The sequence below is a fragment of the Theropithecus gelada genome, chromosome 3 (genome assembly GCF_003255815.1).
Source record: "Theropithecus gelada isolate Dixy chromosome 3, Tgel_1.0, whole genome shotgun sequence".
In the NCBI taxonomy this organism is placed as follows: domain Eukaryota; kingdom Metazoa; phylum Chordata; class Mammalia; order Primates; family Cercopithecidae; genus Theropithecus; species Theropithecus gelada.
This window is the reverse complement of record NC_037670.1, coordinates 141,776,335-141,793,453: the sequence shown is the minus strand read 5'-3', so window position 1 is coordinate 141,793,453 and position 17,119 is coordinate 141,776,335. Positions and strand designations below refer to the sequence as shown.

At 36.8% G+C, this 17,119-nt stretch overlaps 1 protein-coding gene and 1 pseudogene across 1 annotated transcript in view; one reads left to right on the top strand and one right to left on the bottom strand.

Moving 5' to 3' along the window:
- Positions 1–13,359, bottom strand: part of CFTR (cystic fibrosis transmembrane conductance regulator) — a 180,560-nt gene extending 167,201 nt beyond the window's left edge. Inside the window, exon 1 of the mRNA XM_025379291.1 lies at positions 13,176–13,359. Coding sequence (XP_025235076.1) covers positions 13,176–13,228 — 53 coding nt within the window. The 5' untranslated portion in view covers positions 13,229–13,359. The remainder of the gene's footprint in view (positions 1–13,175) is intronic.
- Positions 13,360–13,910: 551 nt separating this feature from the next.
- The window catches only part of LOC112621674, a 37,585-nt pseudogene continuing 34,376 nt past the window's right edge, over positions 13,911–17,119 (top strand).

Genomic DNA, 17,119 nt, shown 5'->3' with positions numbered 1-17,119 from the left:
CTCTTCTTTTAACTCTGCAGGAGCTCCCACTGAATGGAACTATTGATTCATTAGGTGGCTCTTAATTTTTAAAAAGATTCTCCTATTACCATCACTGGACATGGCATCTTTGGCTCAGCCACATCACACTAAAAAAAAAAAAAAAAATGATAACTTCCTTAAAATAAAACCTAGCCTCTATTTCCAAGAAACCTCAAATGCACTGAAATAGTCACACATAAATTATGTATGTGTGAGCCTCTCTGAAGTCTAGGTTAATTCCCCGTCGTGTGCTCTATTCTATCCTGTACTTCTTCCACCTGAGCCTTTACCACAAAATGTGTATTTACTTGTCTGCCAATCCCCCATACTTCCAAACACCCTAGACTGTAAGGTCCACAAGAAGAAACACTTCATAGATCTTGTTTTTTTAAAACTATTGTATCCCCTGTGCCTAGCATGGAACATGGCACATAATTGACATTACAATTTGTTTGCTAATATCTTTCCCTCAGAAGACTAACTTCTTGAGGACAATGTAAGTGTAATATTTATCTTTTATCTCCATCATGTTGTTCAGTGCCTGGGACAGAGCAGAAATTGAACAAATTAATGTCAATTAATTAATTACACAAATATGATATGTTTAGAGCCCACATGAGGACACTGATTGCAAATAGGTGTTGCTTAGCCTTTACTCCTAGTCAAATATATTAAAAGCCAAAAAAAAAAAAAAAAAAGGTTAGAACATTTTTCAATTCTATAGTAAATGCAATGCATATGTGAGGGTGTCTATACTTGTTCAGGGACCATTCTTTAATAATGTTTCTTCTCTTTCTCTGAGTCCTAAAGATGATCATCCTAAAACTTCCAGCCAACATTATTTAATTCTCCTCAATAAAATGTTTTTATATGCAACCTTCTCCATTATCAAAATATTCTTCCTAATATTTGGCCTTCATCCTATTTTTAGTGGACATGTACCAAAATTTCATAAATGGAAAGTCATTCTTCAGTCCTCTCAAGAGCAAAAGGTCCTTTTTCTTATAACCCTCTTGGATTGTTCCTGTATCATATCCCTTAACATCCTCTGCAATGTCTCCATGCTATTTATGGACCACTATACATGAGGTACATATGGCTTTCAAAAAGTTTCACAGATTAACTCCCTACATGTATATATTTTATGGTTTCAAATTACTTCCATATCTCATTCTGCTCCTAAAGACTGTTATTGATTGTTATAGGTTGAACTGTGTTTCCCCCAAAAAAGGTATGTTTGAGTCCTAAGCCCCAGCACCTAAGGATGTAACCTTATTTAGAGATAGGATCTTTACAGAGGTAATAACATTCCAATGACGTCACTAGAGTGGACCCTAATCCAATACGACTGGTGTCCTTATATTAATAGTAAAGAAGTCTGGACTCAGAGACAGGCACACAGGGAGAACGCCATGTGAAGATAAAAACAGAGATCAGGGTGATGCCTCTGCAAGTCAAAGAATGCCAAGGATTTCTAGCAAACCACCAGAAGGTAGGGGAAAGACATGGAATAGACTCTTTCTCATGGCCCTTAGAAGAAATTAAACCTGCCAACACCTTGATCTTGTACTTCTAGTCTCCAAAACTGTAAGATAATAAATTATTGTTATTTAAGCCACCAAACTTGTGGTATTTTTTTATGGTAGCCCTAGCAAACTAATATGCTGGCCCTAAGCAACAGAGAAATTCCACATTAGGACGATGCACACAAGGGGACAAACGAACAAAGGTGATACTTTTAGTATATAAGGTACAGTCATGCACTGCATGACATTTCAGTCTACAACAGACTGCATATACAACGGTGGTCCCACGAGATCATTACATAGTATTTTTAGTGCATCTTTTTTGTGTTTAGACACGTTTGGATATGCAAATACCACTGTGTTACAACTGCCTGCAGTATTCAGTACAGGTTTGTAGCCTAGAAGCAAAAGGCTCTGTCATATTGCCTAGGTGTGTAGTAGGCTATACGACATCTAGGTTTGTGTAGGTATACTCTATAGTATTCTCACAATGATAAAAATGCCTAAGGACATATTACCCAGAACGCATTCCCATTGTTAACTGACATATGCCTGTAAATTTAAAAGCTAGGGATAAAAGTCAATGGCAAAGAAAGCCTACAGATGTGGAATTGGGAAGGGGCGTTTGTAGGAGTGTGACCTCCATAATTCAGAGAAAGCACTGGGTCTAATTCATAGGAGAGGAGAGATAAATTTAGAGAAGAGAGGTACTTTCTCAGAGCCCAGACAGAAAGATCAAAAGGTGCTAATTATAATAATCCTGTTGTTGCTGATAACAGTGCTTACCATTTATTAAAGACACCCTATGTCTGGCATTATTTGCTATCACTTAATGCAGAGAAAGTGCTTACAAAGAATGATGGTTAATTTTATGTGTCAACTGGGAGGGTGTTTTTGGATGAGATTAACATTGAAATCAGTAAACTTTGGGTAAAGCAGATTGTCCTCCCTAATAAAGGTGAACTTCATCCAATCAGTTGAAGGTCTGTATAGAACAAAAAGACTGGCCTCCCAGAAAAATACTGAATTCCCCAACAGACTGCCTTTGGACTCAAACTGGAACATTGACTCTCCTGGGTTTCCTGCCAGCTGAACCATACTGCAGATTTTGGACTTGTCAGCCATCATAATTATGAAAGTCGATTCCTTATAAAGTGTGTGTGTGTGCATGCGTGCGTGTGTGTGTACCATTGGTTCTACTTCTCTGAAAAACCTTGACTAATATGCAGAGTAAATACTCAATGAATATTTGATATGAAAATAATACTGTGCCATGTTAAGATAAGGATAACTCATCGTACTGATGTGAATAGCTGAGGTTCAGAGAGATTAAGTAAATTGCCTAAGATCACGTTGTTAATAAGTGACAAAGTTAGGATTCCAGCTAGGTCTGTCTGATTCCAAAGTACATGCTTCTTCTATCATATATTGCTACCTGAGAGTTGACAGTGAAGATAAAGATGAAGTAGAATATGAGATCATTTTCTAAGGATACAAATGGGTGAAATAAACGACACAAGAGAAGATCAACAACAACCAAGATGGGGCAAGAACTAAGTCAGTGGTTTTCGTACTGTCAACCCCAATACCGAGTGTTCTCTAGAGATATTTCAGAGAATTCACCAACTTCTGATTTGAAATGTATATATTTTAAAATATTATTTTATAGATAGGAACAAAAAAAATCACACATTCTCAAATGTAGGACTATATGTTAATTTGAGCACACTAGATTCATCCAAACACGATCCTGGGCTGTCAGGCTTACTTGTTTACTATCCACTCTGTAGGAAAGCTTCTGCTGACATCTCTTTGCACATATTTAAACCTGTTATGATCTGTTATTGGTTATCTCTGCACTGCAATAGTGAGCATGTCACTACACCATATGTGGGTCAAGCTCAGTTAACAGCCCATCATATGTTTGACATACCTGTTTGCATGAGGTGTCATCACAGCATAACAGAGTTGTACAACACTCAGATAACAATAATAAGCCACATATGATATTATCATGGTTTTATAATACTTTACCATGCTTACTTGCTTTAAGGTGATATTGGTTATAGAATTTACCATCAATTTAACAATAGCCTTTCCAAAAAGAAGTACTACATTAACTACACACAGTTTTTAGAAATTAACAAATATTATGTACTTATTCATGCAATCACCTACCACTTTCTTCTTCAGCATCATAATTAAAGTTTTAGTCTAAGTGTTCTTCATATTCAGAGCAAAAATATTCTTCTGAGTCACTCTCAGCCTTTCAGAGCTATGAATAGGGTTACAGTGACAAGCTGCATTTATAACAACTTCACCTGTAGGACAGGCAGTATAATTTCAAGGCATAATAAAGTGCTGAGCTTAGGCAACTTCTACTTTAATTACACTGCTTAGTATGTCAGACAAACTTCAGACTAAATATTACCTGTTTTTTTCAAAACTAGATCACAAAGTAATATATCCCAAGACATTTCAAGCAACAAACTAAATATAAGAGTCAACCTTGTGGGATGCAACCAATGCAAATAATTCAACTGAGGTCACAGGAGTATATACCTTTATGTATTGCTAAGTTCCCATATTACAACATATTTCTGGGTCTGGTGGCTGACAAGTTTCTTTTGATATCAATTATGAAAGGTGTCTCAATTTCAGAAACATAACTCTGTGAAAAACACAAGCATGCAGGATCAAGAAAATTGCATATAAATGTTATACAAAATCACTGTAGCCTTTACATTAGAGCACCAGGTTAACTGTTTCTTTGTATTTATGGGAGAGTTACTATTTTTTTATTGTCACTGCTATTTGTATATACTGTGGTCCCACGGAACATTTTATTTGAAAATTGATTACAGTATAGTTTTTTTAAAAAACTGTGAAAAACATTGCCCTGGGAAAATGTAAGACACAAGATAGATAGGATAGAGCCTTTGCCTTGAAGGTCACATTAAAAGATGCATATTCCAAAAAAAGAGGCAATGAAATGATCAACAGAGGCTTATAAGTCAAAAATTATTCTGGACAATAATCTAATAACTATTAGGCTACCATTTTCTTCTCCTGAAAAGTTCATTTTACATGTCTAAATATTTCATTGACTTTTAAAATTATTCAGTTACTGAAAAAAAAGTTATAAAAGCCTTAAAATTTTTTCTAGATTTTATTTTAAGCTAAGAAAGACTAAAAACTGTATCATTGGCCAGGCGCGGTGGCGCACACCTGTAATCCCAGCACTTTGGGGGCCAAGGAGGGTAGATATTAAGGTCAGGAGATAGAGACCATCCTGGCTAACACGGTGAAACCCTGTCTCTACTAAAAATACAAAAAATTAGCCGGGCGTGGTGGCGGGCGCCTGTAGTCCCAGCTACTCGGAAGGCTGAGGCAGGAGAATGGCGTGAACGTGGGAGGCGGAGCTTGCAGTGAGCCGAGATCGCACCGCTGCACTCCAGCCTAGGCAACCAGTGAGACTCCGTCTCAAAAAAAGAAAAAAAACAAAAAAACAAAAAAACAACTATATCATTCTAAAGCATATTGCAATAGAATTTAAATAAAGAATATTTTGCAACATGTAAAAGTTATATGAAATTCAAATGTTAATATCAATAATAAAGTTTAATTGAAACACAGCCATGCCCATTTGTTTGCATATTGTCTATGGCAGAGACTTAGGTGGCCCACAAAGTTGAAAATATTTACTGTCTAGCCCTTTACACAAAAAAGTATGCAATGGACTTTGGTTGAAAAAGTGATGCTTTTGTGTTGGTATTGTTGTTTTAATTTCTAGAGTTTATAGAGATGTTTAAAATAAATAAAATGTACAAAGGCAGCCCCCTATATAGTTTCTCCACCTTGCTTCCTCTAGAACTGTGGTTGCTAATCCCAGCCAACATAGGCTTCATTTTCTTGTCATACCCATAACCAATGCTGGACTCTAAGGTCTGGCCCTTGAATCACCTCTAAACACAGCTGTCAGTACCTATGGGATTCTGCTTATTATGTTTAATTTTCACATATTTATCTGACTGGTACCAAATGAAATTCTAGAGTCCCTTTTTGAAATTCTTAAGCCTTCACTAGGCATTTGGGAGTAGATGTGAAGTCAGGTAGGAGGTAACTGCACCTCTGTAGGCCATGCTAAGAAAGAGAACTCTGTGTATTTAACAAAGCTCAAAGTTTTAACATAAAACAAGGATACATAACCTTTTCAAAAGTAATGAAAACTTTCTTTTAACACACATAAAAACCTCATAATAGTAGGTGAGCTCCTATTTTTATTCAATCACTGGAGACAATATCTGAAGTCCTAAGCAGATTTTCATACCTCATGGAATTTCTATGATCTCTCATATGTTGTGCCCCATGATCTGAAAAGCACTCCCTAAAGGAGTGAAGTTATCAGGAGGTTCAGACATCAGTTAGCAGGTTATATAGGAGAGTTCTAAGTATAATTTCTAAGTAGAATTTAACCAATACTGTCCCTAGAACTCAGCTGCTTCTTCCTAACACTCTCAGGTCACACCTATGCCACAATAAGGCCAAACAAGTGGGCACTCTACATGTTTATAAAACCGTCACCTCAGACATCTTATATCTCTTACCTAAGACTAAGCTCTAATTCACTTTAATACATTTTCAAATAACCATATTACCTGACCCTGAGCCATACACATCATTTCCTTTTCTTGTTTTGAGAGAAGTAGAGTCACATAGGTCTGCACTCCTACTCCATGCATTCTCTGATTAAATTTTCTCATTCAGTAAGCAGCACCACTATCCCCTCTATTATCCAAATCAACAAATATAGATGTTATCCTTAACTCTTCACTTTCCTTCACCTTCCACTGCTAATTAATTACCAAACCAGTTGATTTTACCTCCTAAATGTCTTTAAAATCTCTCTCTCTCTTCACCCCACCCCCGCCCCCACCATGGCCACTCTTTCAGCTCATCTTTTCTTTTACAAAACTGCAACAATATGTGAACTGATTATGTGCCTCTCCTGTTTAAAACCCATGGCTCTTCACTTCCAGTATGATAAAGCCCAAGCAAAGCCTACAAAGCCCTTTATGATCTGGCCCCTGCTAGAGTTTTCAGACCTATCTCCCACAAATCTCTGTCACACATTTTATGTTCCAGTCATAGGGAACTTCTCAGGATACTTTGAAGGTGCCATGCTTACTTATCCTGTCAGTCCTCCACACTATCTGTTTAAATTTTTCCTAGCCCATCCCCACCCTCTTTGGATAATTCTAATTGAATAACCTCCTTTAGGTGTGAATGCAAAAGACACTTCCCCCAGCAAGCCTTCCTTAACCAGCCTTAGACTCGGGTTAAGTGCCCCAGTTGAGTGCTTCTAAGAAGCCCTTGAGAAACCTGGGTTTCAGATAATGTGTTCCATAAAGGCAGCAACAATTTCCTTCTTGTCCACCTCTACCTTCTTAATGTCTCACATAGAATACAGAATACGAATGAGGTCATCTTTCAAGTTACCCAGAATCATGACCTAAAAAGGAAGTACTGCTTTATCTCAGCTCCTTGGAGCAAGCTATGGGAGAATTTTCTGGCTATATCCAGGCATAGCTTCAGGCCTGAGAGTCCTAATAATCCTACAGACCTAGCAAAAATCTTCATTTCCTTACCCCATGAGCAAGAAATTAGCAAGCATGCTATCCTACAAAGGCTAAGGCAGAAGGGACACAAGAAAACTTTGATGGAATAATTGTTCTAAGTACTAAAAATCTGCCCATAGTCCCACTTGCTTTGACCCCTTTTTATCAAAATGATGCCACCACTGCAGGACCGTTGAATGTCATCGATCTACAATATACATAGGTCTCTAGGGTTGATCACCATGAACTCATAACCATCACAAAAAGATCTTTATTAAATCATTCCATGGAAGAGTCCTGAAATGGTCTGAATATTATACTAAACAAATTAGAAAAGGCCCTGACATCCAGAGCTTTACAATTTGAAATCATAATTTATGTCAAAAGATAGTAATAAGTTAATAGAGCTGCACAGAAAATAGCAAACTTGACAAGCCTTGCAACTTGAATACAGCTGTGAAAGACTCTGAAAAAAGATTTTTCAGAGCTCCGTAGGAATGTAATTCTCTACATCAAGCAATCTAATAGTAAATTAAATTCTTACAAGCTTCTTGCTAAAAGAAGCCTAAGCTCTTTGCTGACACAAAGCCCTAAAATAAAGCCACTTTGTAATGCTAATTCCACACTGAAACAACTATGTGGTAAATCGATTCTAGAGGTCTAAAGAGAACCAATAGAAATAGCAATGTTTTCCTCCATGATTCATGCACTTGACATATTTGTAAATTAATCTTTCTGCCAAGATCTCCAAACAACCAGACCTTTATCATAGTCTGTTTTCCCCTCTTGACCTCATTGCATCTCAGAGGTTTTTCGCCAGGAAGATGCCCTACGCAGATGCATCAGGATCAAAATTGCCAAAATTGCTGCTGAGTCAGAGATGTTTTTAAAGTTTGACAACCAACACATAACTGCAAGCTAAATAGTTAACACCCTTCCTGATGGTTTTGCAATACTATACTTACATTGTAGCTCTATCACACTGAAATTATAGGCTCTTGTGAAATGACACTAGCAACAATAACACATTTTATAGCGGTATTCACTCAAGGACCTTCAGACAAGCTTTAACATTTATGTATTGAATATTATTACAATAAGTTCCACTCCCTCCTATAAAACATAAATGGAAAACTGGAAAACCATGATTTCCCTAGTGTAACAGTTAGCTGTGAGAGATATTTTGACTGTCACATCAAACATAAAATATTGATGAAGCAGCTAAGAAAAATAGATTCCACTTCTCTCTTTAGCAAGGAATTAAATATTAAAACTATACTATTCCTTAGAAGTATATAAGAATATTCCTTGAATCGAGTGATTAATAATTAAACTAGCATATAAAAAACTATAGGAATAAACTTCAAAACAAAGGAGAACTTTTTAAAACTTGCAAAATTAACTAAAAGAAACTTAATCATATAATCATATATACACAGATATTTTATATATAAACATATGTGATTATAATTTTAGTCATATATCATGTATAGGAGGTACTTTTAGAACTCTGAGAGTTAAGCTAATCAAAATTAATACAAAATTAACACATATTCCCAGTTGGAAAATCTCAACTGTGTAATAACAAAACATGGTCAGCAAAAGGAAGATAAATAGAAAAGACTATTGAGGGACTGGTGTAGAAAGTCAACATTTGTTAGTGTGCAGGCAACATTGTTCAAGACAGAAGGGCTCCTATCCCAGAAGTAGAGCCCTCCAATTCCTAAAAGATACAAAGCCAAGAGAGAATATGGAAACCCTGGGCTTTCATTGATGACATTTGCTCATGGACTGACTAAATAGACTCATGGTAATCAGGAACCCTTGGCAGTTGTATATCACAATATAATTGTTCAACACATGTTGGCCTTTGTTTTATGCATCTATTTTATTTTGATTTGGATAGCCTAAGGTTTGTCTGATAGACAAACCTGAGATAATGCATATGTATTGATCAGACCTAGACTAAACCCTTGTTTGAGTAGTCAACTGGTCTTCCTTGGCAACATTTTTACAAACACCCTTGACAAACTGCAAAAGTATTTATGGCTCAGCCATAATTTTAGCTTTCCTCACAAATTGCCAACATGTAAATAAAATATAAATATAAAATAATCATGATGAATTTTTAATAATGTATCATAATTTATATAACCAAATTAAGTGTAGTCCCATTCAAAATGGCCATTTTTACATCTTTCATTATATAATTTTAATTATACTTCCATTGCTCAAAGCACTTATATTTCTCTTCATTAAGCATTGTCTTTAGGCTGAAAGGGTGAGGTGGCTTATGCCTGTAATCCCAGCACTTTGGGAGACCGAGGTGGGAGGATAACTTGAGGCCAGGAGCTCCAAGAGCAGCCTGGGCAACATAGTGAGATACTGTCTCCATAAAACTGAAAAAAAAAAAAAAAAAAAGCCAGACACCTGAAGACCCAGCTACTCGTGAGGCAAGATGGAAGGCTCACTTAAGCCCAGGAGGTGGAGGTTGCAGCGAGTTATGCTTGTGTCACTGCACTCCAGCCTGGGCAACAGAGTGAGACACTGTCTTTTAAAAACAAACAAAGAATTTTCTTTAAAGTTTGCAATTTTTTTTTTAATGAAAACACCTAAAATTAGGTAGAATTTGGCTGTTAACAAAGGAAATTATGATGAAAAATCTTTATATTTTCAGAGTGAATTTGATTTTGTGGTACAGTCAAAAGTCACTTGAAAGCAAGTCCAAGAGACCAGTCTGGGTAATACAATTTTTAATCTAAAGCAAGCTATGAATATAAAATAATAACTATAAAATAATGAGGCTAATATATACTTATGAGAAGAAATTTATGGATTACTTAGAAAGGCAATTTCATAATGAGACCCAAAATTATTTTGATCAAAGGCAGAATGTTTAGAATACGAGTGTGGTTTTTATTAGGTAGCTATTTGGAACCACCATACCTATTCTAATATATAAATTCAGGTGTATTGGTTTGCTTAAAAATCTCTCATTACTTTGTGTTTAATAATTACAAAAGTATCTCAAATTATCTTACTGTTAACTTGAGACTTAGACTATGTGATTCTTTGCTGAATTTCCACCTTAGATCCTAACAATATTTTACTCTTTGGTCTTACTTGAGACTTAATCTGCAGAGTTTATAAGAGACCCCACATCCCTTGTAAGAAATCAATGACACTGTATACTTGGATTCTGTGGGGTTCCCACAATTCCTCATTATAGACCTAGACTTATAGCACAGATACCATGACCAAAATTCAAGTATGTCATCTGACACACGATTTGAGATACACTCTTACAACTAAGCGAAATATGAAAAATTCAGGGCATGAGAGAAGAGACAGAGAGGAACAAACTGAATAACTACCTTAAAAGTTGTGAGAAAATGTAAATTTTTAAAATTTTCCCAAATTAAATAGCACAATCTCCATTGGTGACCATTTATAAATCAATCCCACTTGTATATGAATTACAAATTTTATACTAATATATCACTTCTAGTTTAAAAATGGCTTCCTATTTCATAAATGTCATTTTCATAAAAGTTTCTATTTAATTTACTTGTTTGCCATGATAGTCATGAACTACCTGAATTTTTCATGGTAAAATTCTCTCTTAGATTATGTTTATTGTTTTTATATATATATATATGGATTATGATAGTTCAGATGTTCTTCAAATTTTATACTTGATGCGAAATCCATGCAAAATTAAGAAAGTAAGAAATAACTTAGATTTTTTTCCAAACTTTTTTGGTTTTCCAATGACAAAACCTAGACCTATAAAGAGATATTCAATACAATCTATAACCCATATCATAACAATTTTACTGTTGTATGACTCTCAAACTGAAGGGATCTTATTCAGAAAGTTAAATTCTAAGGCATTTAACAACCTATGATAGAAACATATGACGTGTTTCCTGTATATCTGGTAAGGCCATGTGAAACACAATTTTTCATAAATTAAATTCTCATCCAGGCCCACTCATTGCATATCCAGATTAAGAGTCACAAAATTATACTCAAAGATGAATTGAGCATCTTATATTAACAAGGTACATGTACTGTAATGAATGTAAAAATATGGTAATCCATAATAATAGCAGTTAACATTGGACTAACCCCTTCACATTCATTTTCTCAAGGGATTAACCCCTATGACAGTCTCCAAATTTTAAAGGTCAAGTCACACACAGAGATGTTAAGGGACCTGCCTCAGGCAACACAGCTACTAAACAGTAGATGTAGGATCTGAATCGAAATAATCTGACTCCAAAATCTACCACTTTTGAAAACTAAGCAATACTGCCTAACTTAATGCAAAAAAATATGTTTTTTACAAGAATTGCAGTCCAGAAGGCCAGAAGGAAGTTTGTAATCATTGGTATTTTAGGTGATTGTCAGTTCCTATAAATAGTAGGAACTTAACTTTTAAAAACATACCTATTCTTAGAGCAACTTATGAAGTATTTTGGAGAACAGAAATGAGTATGCTCTTAACACACTTAGTAGCCTTTGTAATACATTTTCTTTGCAAACCAGCCTGATAGCATTTTTTAACCTATATTAAATGTGTCAGGTGATTTGTAAAAAGAAAATTATATAAAAACCCACTTTGACAGATCAATAGTAAGCTATTTTAAAGTTCATTAGTATTTAGAACTATCCATGGAATTTTAATTCTTCTGAAAACTGCATTTTTAGACTGATTGGCATTTAGCTTCCTCAAAGTTCTCTGCTAAAAAGGTCTATAATTTATGCCAATTAACATTCTGATTTTATAAGGAGTAGGAAAACAGATCAATAGATAAGCCGATTTTATAGAAGAAGTAACAAAAGGTGCTATAACATCAATACAAAAAGGTAATTCCAAAGAGTAAAGTCCTTCTCTCTCATCCACCGGGAGGAGCTCTCCTTCAAGGGCCACAGTCTCTCCTTAGCACCGGAGTTCCAGGATTAGCTGCACATGCAGAGAACTAAACATAACAGAAATGTGAAAGCTAAATCGCTTCCCCCCTACACACATATATGAGCTATTTATAACATATTTCACTTTTTTGATACCTCAGTATGCTTATTCATTGGGTAATTATGAGTCAAGTAATGTCCCACGAGAGAGAAGTACCTACTCATTCATTCACACAGGTATAACAGGAACAAAGTAGATGCAATATCCAAAGAACACTTCAAATATGAAGTGCTACATCTAATAACACTTTGCCTAAGATTCCGAACTTAGACGCTGTTTTTCAAAATCTCATTAGATAAAGTTTGCAAGCTTCTATGGCTCAAAGTTTGCAAGCTTCTATGGCTCATCACATTAGGCTAGGAATACAATTTATTAAATGTCAGTTGGATATAACTTCAGTATCTATTCCTATGGCTTTTAAAGTTTATAGCTTGTAAAGTTAACTTTTTTCAAAATAAATATTTCAACAAATTTGCTTTCAATTTTTAAAGAACAATGTACTTGTGACAAATACTAGATTTATCCAGTCTCATAACAATAAATATTTTAAGCACATATTTTCTACCTACCCCAAAAATGTTTTTTGGCAGAATTCAGTCAAGAAATGTTTTCTGAGCACCTACTATATGCAGGCATGGCACCTGTATGTGCCAAGAAGATAATCAAGTGTCCAAGGCATGAAGGGGGAAAACCAATAAACCACACTTAAGTATTTATTATTAACAAGTTTTTTTAGTTTCTTAGAAAAATCAAATAAAATAACTGCATAGTAGCATACTTGGGTCTTGAGATTCTAACTTTTCAGTTGCAAGTAGATGTGGCTGTCTATTCAATCAGCTTCAATTCATTCTTCAACCTCTTCTTAACGCTTTCTGTTTTATTCCACAATACCCACATTTTCTTTCAAAACAATGAATGATAGCGCATCTTTTTAAAAACTGCTTATTCCTTTTCCCCAAATCCAGCCCATACACACGCCCTAATCTTTCGTGGGCACGTGTCTTTCCAAAGCTCAGTTGGCCACCCTCTCACCTGAAAAAAAGTTTGGAGACAACGCTGGCCTTTTCCAGAGGCGACCTCTGCATGGTCTCTCGGGCGCTGGGGTCCCCGCTAGGGCCGACTGGGCTCAAGCTCCTAATGCCAAAGGACCTATTACTCTGGGTGCCTGCCGCTCAACCCTTTTTCTCTGACCTGCTGTGATGTCATTTGCTTCCAACTCCCCCCACCCACCCCTACTCCACACACCACCCCTTCCTTTTGCTCCTTCCCCCGCCTTCCCTGCCCAGGTTAAAAGCCGAGTGCTGCCTGGTCCGGCCCCAAATTTGCTCTAGCGGCTTTCTCCACCCACTACGCACCCCCGGCAGCACCCCGCCCGCTCCTTCCTCCTCTCCTCCTTCGCTCCCTCGCCGGCCCGCACCTCCCTTTCCCGATTCTGACTCCCAGCCTCCCTCCCTCGCGCGCGCTCCTTCCAGGTCCGTGTCCTTACCGCCCAGCACCAGGCCCATCCCGCAGGTGGGCGACAGTCGCGGCCGCTCTTTAGGTGCGGTTGGCAACGCTGGAGGACAGAAGAAGCCACCGGCAGAACTGGCTCCCCGGAGAGCCTCCCAGACCGTCCTTCGCGGTAGGGTCCGCCAGACCCAGCACTCGCTGCCACCAGCTTCCCCCGAGCCTGCCTTCCTCCTCTTCCTCCTTTTTCCGATGATCCTAGCTGGGTTCCTGTTACGTTTGCAAGGTGCATTTTGAAAAGGGAAGGAAAATGTGCCTTTCATGTATCAAAATACAGCCTTAGAGAGCCGAAAAGTTCCGCGGCAGTGTGGGTCTGATGCATTCACCTTAGCGCTTCCTCTGCGTGTTGGAGAAAAGAACCAAGCTTTATTAGTTTCAGGCTTAGGTGAGTGAACTCCAAGGATGGCAAAGAAATCTGAGGACACGTACTTAAAGGGGGAAAAAAAAATCTACAAGGAGGTAAGAGGAGATAGTGCTTCGCCTAATTACCAGCCCAGGATTTGTTCCTTGTCTGTTTTTAGTCCAGTGTGCATTTTTAAGGAAGGCTTTGGAGTGTTTTAGTGACAATGACAAGCAACAATGTAAACTAACCCGCCCTCCTATAGATTTCCTAGTCTCAGTCAGCAAAACATCTTGACTAATCCACCGAAAGGAATCCAAGCAGTCTTTGAAGCGAAGGTAATGTGTTAACTTTGACCTGACTCAGAGAAACGCCATCTTCAACTCTCTAAGGGCAACTGGGCATTCCCAGGCGTAGGCGCCTTCCTTCTGAGCACTTGGTGTAGGATTGCCTGTGTCTCTGACGGTATTTAAAGAGCCAACCCTCTAATCCCTGAACCCTATTGTGTAAAAGCAAGCACACATTGTGTTTGAATTGAAAAATTCAAAGGAAAGTAAAAATTTTGGCCTGATTACTTCATTGTCAACACATCTAAGGCAAGGGTCTTGTGAATGATCTTATTGTTAACTTGTGGTCACCCAAATACAGTACAAATAAAACATGCATTTCATGATGGAAAGACAAGAACATGTGTTGAAAATAAAGAATGTGTTCAGCAGGTTTTCATAGCTCTGCTTTGCACTTCAGTGGACAAAAGCATACCTTTTTTCTTGAATATTGTAAAGTAAGATTTAGAAACATTTAATCTTTATTATCCTAAATTTGAATAGTAGAGAAAAGGGCAAAGAGATAAACCACATTGCATTAAGTTAGACACCAGGAAAGAACTTTAGCATTTTTAACTCACCATTCACTCTGTTGTTTGAAATCCTCTACCTGTGTTTTCATTTCTCCAGTATGACAAAAATTGAGACTCTGTCTTCACTATTGACTTTTCCCAGACATGTGACTGAACTCACTCCATCCACTTCCCCATCCCCAATCTGTTGTTTGGTTTATAACTATTAGTGTGGCCCATCAAATATAATACATGCGTTTGAAATAAATTATTTCAAAACATTATTTTTGAAATAAATTATTTTGAAATAAATTATTCTTTGTTATCAACAAGCAAGTGAAAATAAAGGGATTAAGAATTAAGCTCCAAAGAGAATCATAGAAGCTGACCAAGGAATATGGCTGGAGGAGACTCCAAATATTTTTCAGTCAATCTCCTTCTGGAAAGAATGAAACAGTTACTTGAGTTCTTACTATTTGCCAGACATTATTCATATAACCCTTACAACAACCATGTAAACAGGTGTTATTATCTTCAGTTTTCAGTTGAGTAAGCAAACAAGAAAAATTAAGTAAATGCCTATAATGATAGAGCTAAGATTCAAACCTGGGTCTAGTTCTAAACCATTACTCCTATCACTGTGTAATACTGCTTCTAATCAAATCATCCCTCATGTATTTTTATAATGTCACTTATACATCAACCTAGTCTCTTTCCTCACATTAGTTTCATGAAATAATAACTTCTAGGCCTGTTTAACAATGAAACAGGAAAGCCGATATCTACAAACCAAGTAGCCAAACCAAGTAGCCACTGGAGTTATATACTTTTAAAGAATTACATTTAACTATAACATTCCATTTTAAGCATGTACACACACATGTACATAGGAAGACCATAGATTTTTATCATAAAACATTACGGTCCAAATTTGTTTTGGTAGAAATAAAACTTTACCATTATTCAGAGCTTTAACACAGTTAGCAAGCATGTCCAAATGCACTAATTGCGACATGATATTCAGGATTTGCATCTAGGTACATACATAATGTGGGAATAAGGACTTATCCACCAGAAAACTGTTCAAAAGTGACTTAAGGTCATGACTGAAATCCTAAACGTATCTTTGAAATGTCAGGAACAGGAAAGAGATTAATGGGCCAGGGTGAGAGTAGGTGAAACAGTGAAGCTCTTCTTTCATGCTGCTCAATGATAGCTCATATCATTTTATAACAATTTTATAATAGCCTATGGTTGTTGGGCACTTACCATATATGCCAAATTATAATGACAAATACACAGCCTAATTTGCCTTTTTTAATCTTTACAACACCTTCATGGGACAGGTAACTTCTTCATTAACTATATATTACAGATAATGAACCTGAGGAAAAACAAGTTTCATATTTTCCCAAGCAAGTTGCAGAATTAATAACAAAAGAGGAAACTTGGATTTAAACCTAAACAATCCGTGGCCTGAGCCCAAGCATTTAATGATTACACATACTTCCCCTATAGAATTTCCTAATGCCCGAACTGATCTTAAATATCGAAGACTGTGTGGCCATTTGTGTGGCATCATTTTAAAGGTATATTAAAAAGAAGAGCAAGGAGGAGTGGGAGAAAAGGAAGCCAACATTTATTTAATACCTACTTTGTGTTCAGCAATGTGCTGGGTGCTTCTTACACATGATCTCAATATATGAAAGATTATTAGTGATAACCTTCTTGTCAAAGATTACTCACCCTGCCAGGTTTCGCCATTAGAAATCATGAGAGTGAACTTTCACAATACTTTACTTATCCATCATGTTCAACTTAATTTGAGAGTGTTTCTCAGATTCTCTCCTGAGTAGACTTTAACAGTGATAAGTGGGTAGCAATCACAAGTACACTAAAACCTGAAAATGTGGAAGAAGAAAAGAAATAGTCACTCCTATTGGGAAGAAAAGCTCATTAAAAAAAAAAAAGACAAGGTCTCGTCAGCTTCATATATGTAGTCTGGTTGTGCTTATAAATTTATCTAAGCTAGAAGGGTAAGAACGGCCACAGCTCTTCAGCAGTGGGCCACAGTGATTACCTAGGATGTAAACACACACTACAGTCTTACAAAGATGTTTCAGGACTTGAAAGAGGTGTCCTGGGAAATGACTAGGTCAGATTCTAGTTTACTTTTACTGCTTCCAAAATAATGTTTGGTCTGACAATTCTGTTTATAAACACACACGCACGCCAACTTCTATTTACATACATACATAACCCCTCTTCCCTACAACCTCCTTGGAGGCACGA